The sequence below is a fragment of the Perca flavescens genome, chromosome 15 (genome assembly GCF_004354835.1).
Source record: "Perca flavescens isolate YP-PL-M2 chromosome 15, PFLA_1.0, whole genome shotgun sequence".
Taxonomy (NCBI): Eukaryota; Metazoa; Chordata; class Actinopteri; order Perciformes; family Percidae; genus Perca; species Perca flavescens.
The window spans coordinates 7,748,135-7,754,959 of NC_041345.1; the positions used below are offsets into that span (position 1 = coordinate 7,748,135).

The window sequence follows — 6,825 nt, forward strand, 5'->3', positions numbered from 1 at the left end:
AATGAACCATGGTCGTAAATGCAGTGTTGTAGGCTGTACAGGGAATGCTGACACTTTTCACATTTCATTGCAAGCTGCCACTCGTGGAGCTCCGTCAGGTCGGCGGTAGTTGGTGGTCTAGTTACCCCAGAAAAGGTGACGGTGCGCTGGGTACAGAGAACCGCAAGCTGCCGGTCCCAGTGAGTGCTGTTGGCCATGTTGCGTCTTTGCTCCAGTGTTGCCAACTTAGCGACTTTAGTATTGCTGGCGAGCATGCAAATTTAAAGGTATTTCTCTCTTGTGGCCGCCAAAACTCTCTCTTCTGTTGTGTGACTGAGGAGCAGCCCCTCTGCTTTTTCCTCAATGGCAGCAGCACACGGCCAGGCAGTTAGAATGGGAGAAGGGACAGGGTACTCTGCTAACCTGACTCCGCCAGATGGATTGCTTCGCATTTGCTTGGCGTATCCATCTGTGAACTTTCCGTTGGAGAACTTTTGGGAAGGGGCGGAATACTGGTTATTTGATTGAATGAACCATCTGTCTATCACCTATGTTGGTGATAGACGGGCCAAATCAACCAATCAGATCCACGAAGCGTATGAAAATACAACCACAAGCCCGCCCCTGCTGCTGCAGGCAAAGCATAGCTCGTAAGCTCAGCAAGCAAGCAGCATGTCGGTAAAGGATATTTGCCGTTTGTGTAACGAGAATTTAGGAATAAAAGGCACCATTTCAGGTTCCCGGACCATATTCCAAAAGAAGGATCCAAGAGAAAAAAAGCATTAGCGAGCGGCTAACAGAATTAGGGCTACCGCTGTCTGATAATACTGGTTAGCTGATTGGATAAACCATCTGTCTATCACCACCTAACCCACCTCAAAACCAACGCTGATTGGCCCGGTCGTTTGGCTAACGGCTCCAAATTTTCTCTGCCTCAAGATGCCAGACTGATCTGCGAGTGGAAAACTGGAGCTCGCGAGATCAGGACGGTCTCACGAGGCTAGTACTCTGCAGCTTTGCTCGGTGTAAACCAACCAATCAGCGTGCAGCTCATGTAAATATTCATGAGAACTATTCAGGGACCTATTTTTAAGTTAGTCTTTTGGTCTTAAACTAATCCACAGACGACGAGACAACAAAAGTTCTTCCTGGCATGTTGAACAAAGTGCTTCCTCCTGTATGCTATAAGTGAAAGACATGATCTAATTAGCACAATAAGCTGCAGAGGGCAGGATGTTGATTGGGATGCAGTTTTCGTGTCTAACTCAGCATAAAAGTACATTGATATCAAAGATCAGCATTGATTGTACTTTTTTAAACTCAACATGCCCTAACATGCTATAACAGGTATCTCAGGCAGATGTCAATCAATCATAATGTATACACACACATTCTAGGATGAGGTCTAATTAGCAAAGATTAACTGAAAACATCCGCGTGGGTGTTTAGATCCTTCAACATATTAGAAATGTGAAAGTGTTTTGGCCTTTCACAAGAACGTCCCAAAAAAAAAAAAAAAAAAAAAAAAACTGTTACACGGACTTCCTGTTTGTCTGAAAAAGGCGGAGTTAACTATCCGTTACGGTAGTCTAACGGACGGTATCGTTTACATTTTTCGGGTTTACAATGCGGGAAACTACATTTTCCCTAGTCAGCTGGCGATTTGAATATTAATACACAGTTAGTTGGGGGAGCTAACGTTACAGTGACGCTAGCTAGTTGCCCGGATTCAAGAGTGCTGTAAGTGTTCTTCTCTTTTTGTTCGCTGCTCAGGCCGTTTGTCACTAAACAGAACAGTATGTAGCCTACGTGTATAGTTTTCACACTCGGCCTGATTCCATAACCCTCTCAATAATCGACATTATGTAAGGACGCCAGCTCTGGTGGCTCTTCTCTTTAAGGTTACGGTGTAACCTTAACCCAAATCTGCAGTTAAACTCGACATCAAATGAGGGTCACGTGAGAGTCCGTCTGCGTCCGCATTGACTCTTCACTCAGCTCAATCTTTTTAAAACATGCACACAGTACAATTACCCACGTAAAATGCTATCATGCTTTTATTTATTTATTTATTTTTATTTACATTTTCGCTGTGTCATGATAGTGTATTTGTGGTTATCTAACAGAGGCTCCCCGGGATACAGTTTCAACCATGGTGCAGGAATACCAGTCCCCTGTTCGGGTGTACAAGCATCCATTTGAGTTGATAATGGCGGTGAGTAGTGTTTATGTCCAGTGCAACTATCAAGACAAGTTATAAGCATATCGCTTTGCAGGATCTTACATAGGCTACCTAAACTGGAGACCGCATCATCCATTTATAATTAAGCATATGACATTACGTATTAGGCTATATTTCGATGTTTAATATTTAGTTTTCAGTTGGAGCAATTGAAAGTAAGAATATGAAATTGGGGCAAAGCCACACTCACTGGCTACAATCAGTGTGGCGTTGACCCAATTTCATATTCTTACTTTTGCTCTAATTGAAAACTAAATATTAAACCTCGAAATATAACATAATAGACTGCAAAATTCTCACTGGATTCCAGGTCTCATATACTTTTTTTCACGGCAGACATGTTGACGTGTCTTAGTAGGAAAAGCACAGGTGTATTCAAAACCATTAATGATGGCTGCATTCCACTTAGGAGAGGCCCTGGTATTGTTCATGCTGACTCACTGAAATAGCTTACTGGGACACTTGATGGAACTGAGCCAACGTTAAGGTTGTCAATTTCAGCTGTGTTTTTCCTACTATGACCAGTCAAAATGTCTGCTGTGAAAAAGGTCCATTCGTTGCAGTTTACAGGTGACCAGACACTTTCAGAACCCCTATTGCATGTCTGTAGCCTTGTCTGCCCCTCAGGGCCATCTGTCTCTGTCTCTTGATATTCTGTACACTTACCTGCAATGAATGCTTTGTGTTGAGTGAATGGACAGAATATAGGCCTACTGTATACACTCTTTTCTCCTGGTGCTTTGGTAAACCGTAAAAGACTATAGGCTACAGGGTACACGTACTGTGAGAAAGCTGCTTATTCAACTTAGCATTTCTTTCTCAAAGTTTCTTTGCTCAATGCCAGGCTGACCATTTTATACTTTTAATATTTATATACCTTCAATTTCTTGTCTGATTTCTTTAGCAGATGTTTTTCTTGCTGTATTAAATGTCACCATATTTGGATTTTAGTGCATTATTCAATAGCCAAACCAAAGAAATCCACTGAAATGCTAATGGAGCTCCCACTTTCCAAACATTCATCATAATGAACTAGTCAAACATTTCTCCTTATGATACTGATAAATTGCTCTCTTTGCCAATGCTTAAATGCTTTTACATTCATTTAAGAACAGGTACTCTTTGAAGGTAAAATAAATGTGCATATCTGTGAGTCCGTTTTCGTCCACAGTCTGCTCTTGCCGTTGTTTCTCTCTGTGGTTATATATTAAGCCAGACTTATGCAATATCCTCAGACCGGGTTAAAGGGGCCCTGATGCTGCAGTGACATTTTGCTCTGCAGGCTAGAACTCCTTCACCGAGCAGTCCCAACTTGACACAGCTTCATTTCCCATGACACATCTTTCACAGAAAATCACAGGTCTAAAATTCATCTTGCATCACTGCACGTTAATGAAAAAGGTCTCGAAACAGGCCTTTTGTAAAAAGTTAATAACAGCTCCTGTGAAAAGGTCCAGTCCTTGACCGCCTAAAGGAGAGGATCCAGTGACTGGTCTGCCACCTCCTCTGCTGTCATTTATCTCTGGGCTTTCTCATTAGTCCCCTGGCTGATATTACTCCAGCTAACAATCAGTGTCAATAATAATAATAATACATTTATTTTTATAGTGTTTTTCTAGACACACAAAGACGCTTTGTATATTACTGAATGTTGAACCAGTGACATCATTGTCGTCCCTTTCACTTTCCTGGGTTTGTATTAGGGCTGCACGATATAAGGAAAATATCTAATTGCGATTATTTTGACTGATATTGCGATTGCAATATGATTCACGATATTGGATGGAATGATTGTTTTCATATCATTCTTATTTTCATTGAAAAAATATTACAATTAAAATGATTCATAGTGTTATTTTTATTTTTTTTTATTTTTGCGAAGATCTGTACCAAACAAAGATTATTTCTTCAGTCTGTAGGATAAGATTTGTAGGCCGGGACGTCTTTGTAGCACCACCATACTTAATTCAGAATGGTTTAACACATATTTTGCCTTTTTAAGAAATATTGCACCCCCCTGCGATTTGGATATTGCATTATAGTCCATATTGCAATTTCGATTTAAAATTGCGATTAATTGTGCAGCCCTAGTTTATATGTAATAGATATACTAAGCTAACTTTGTGTGGTTTACACCTGTAGAATTGCATTTAATCAATATCCCTTAAATAAATAAGCCTTTTTTTTTTTTTTTTTTTTTTGCTCAACACACAGCCATTAAACTGTCGATCTGAAGTGAAGACAGATTCAGCAACTGCATGGCCTATTTCTCGCTTAAAATGTTTTCAGTATTGTATTCCGAACGAACCGCCATTATCAAATCCGAGAGCAGCCAGACCCACATGACGCGTTCGTCCAACCAGCTGCTGGTTTTCATTTTTTGGGGCGAGAATACAGATTAGCGCCGTTATGGAGACGTATTATGTCTCGCGCAGGACGTACGCTCAAGTCGGCGTCGCTTCGGTATGTTCGAGGCACTTTTTTGACCAACTCGGGGTGTGTGTGTGTGTGTGTGTGTGTGTGTGTGTGTGTGTGTGTGTGTGTGTGTGTGTGTGTGTGTGTGTGTGTGTGTGTGTGTGTGTGTGTGTGTGTGTGTGTGTGTGTGTGTGTGTGTGTGTGTGTGTGTGTGTGTGTGTGTGTGTGTGTGTGTGTGTGTGTGTGTGTGTGTGTGTGTGTGTGTGTGTGTGTGTGTGTGTCCCAATGCTTAAGTGTGAATTTGGAGAGGAAGTAAAATCCTGTCTTTAATTTAGTTTAATATTGTTACTCGAGCGACTTTGAGTCCATGAAAAGCGCTATATAAATTCAATTTATTATTATTATTACTCTAAATGTTGAACAGGCAGCTGTCTATGCTGTGATGGTCGAGTTCCTTTCCTGCCTTCGGTTACTTTTCAGTATTTTATCAGCAAAAACAACACTGCCACACTGCTACTAGTTGAAACTACTACCTGAAACAGCTGCTCAGCTGCTCAATCAATATTGACAGGTGAGCCCAGGTGACATTGGCTTGGACAGATGGTCATGCAGGGTGACGTGGTTAGTAAAACGCAAATCACCACTTGTAAAAGCTGCCACAGCATATAAACTGTTAAAGCCACTTGCTTTTATTTTTTCATTAAACGCTTCCTAACCAGATAAAAGCGGTAAATTATGTGGTGTAAATCACATGCTTTAGTCCTGAGTCAGCAACAGCATGGTTTATTCTTCTGGCAAAGTGGCCTCCTTGTTATGGGTTCATTTAAAGCCGCTTTCCTGCCCAATCGGTGAGCTATTTCCTAGTGGGCAGGACAAAAGCAAAAACAGAATGTACCGAGCCAGGCACACCAGGCCAGTGCAAACAAAAGTACAACAACAATATAATTGTATGTGTTTTATCTTGTATTTGTTTGTCTTTTGCTATGTTTTGTATTGTGCTATGGACCATTTTTTTTTATGTGTCCTGAAAAAACAATATGATGATGATAATGATAACATCAATAGTAGATAATCTGATACCCCCCCCAGGCCTATGTGAGGAGGTTCCCAAAGTCCCACCTGATCCCAGTGTTTGTGGACAGTGAGATCCTCAGCGAGACGGAGAGCAAAGATGGATCCACGCTGGTAACTGAGAGGCGCTGTGTGATCGACATTGAGGCCCCACGTCTTCTTAAACGGGTACCTACACAGCTTGAAAGCCCATTTAACAATCCTATCGGTTGACATCAGTTCGTTGAAAGGTGGCGTTTTATGGCAAAGTTGCATTAGATTGTATCGTTACTATAAGTGCCACGGCGCATCATGCCAACTGCTATAATTATTATGAACCATATTCTTGTAAATTAGTATCTGTGTCTTTTTTTTTTTTCTTCGCCACTGTGCACCAAATGCCTGGTTGTGGGAAATTGTTGGGTCTTTGTGAATTATAGAATGTGGTCTAGACTAGGCATGAACCAGTTACCAGTTTCAAGGTATACCGCGGTTTGAAAAAGTCAAGGTTTCAAAACCACTAACATTCTCCTACCGTTCTAAGGTATGAGCTGTTTTTTATCAAGGAGAGAAACTGCAGTTTAGTAATCCGACTCTCTGCAAGTATGCAATGTTTAAGAATAAAATAGATTCTGTTTTTTCTTTTTTTTTTTTTTTTTTAAAGAATACATTTTAAAGCTGTAATTGCAATACCGTAAAATAGAGTGGGGATCGGGCCACACTTTTTATTTTGTCCGACCCAAACCCAACAGGCATTAAGATATTCATGTCTGAGCCCGACAGTTAAAATCTCTTATGTTTTTTTTTAATTTATTTCTCTCACACTAACGACACATGTACGTTTGTTTGTGTAGAAAGCCCGCTTTTATTAAGCAACTGTAGGAAGGCATTCAGAAATGTCAACAGATAAGCGCATCACGGAGGCAACAAGCGCACGTTATAATCTGTTTTAAATTTAAAACGTTCAAGGCATTCTCGCGCTCATGTGACCAAGCCCGACCTGAACATCAATTCTAAATATCTGTCCGAACCCGGCCCGGCGGGTCCCGTCATGTCATGTCGGGTCCCGTCGGGCTCAATTCGGATATCCATCCTCTACCGTGAAACTGATATTTTTCCTGAAGGTTATCATGCCGTCA

The 6,825-nt window shown here is 41.1% G+C and overlaps 1 protein-coding gene across 1 annotated transcript in view; it reads left to right on the plus strand.

The window, feature by feature from the left end:
- The first annotated feature begins 1,507 nt into the window (after positions 1 to 1,507).
- The window catches only part of sec14l1 (SEC14-like lipid binding 1), a 16,087-nt gene continuing 10,769 nt past the window's right edge, over positions 1,508 to 6,825 (plus strand). The window contains exons 1-3 of the mRNA XM_028600096.1: positions 1,508 to 1,719; positions 2,106 to 2,194; positions 5,726 to 5,875. Of these exons, the coding sequence (XP_028455897.1) occupies positions 2,132 to 2,194; positions 5,726 to 5,875 (213 nt within the window). The 5' untranslated portion in view covers positions 1,508 to 1,719; positions 2,106 to 2,131. The remainder of the gene's footprint in view (positions 1,720 to 2,105; positions 2,195 to 5,725; positions 5,876 to 6,825) is intronic.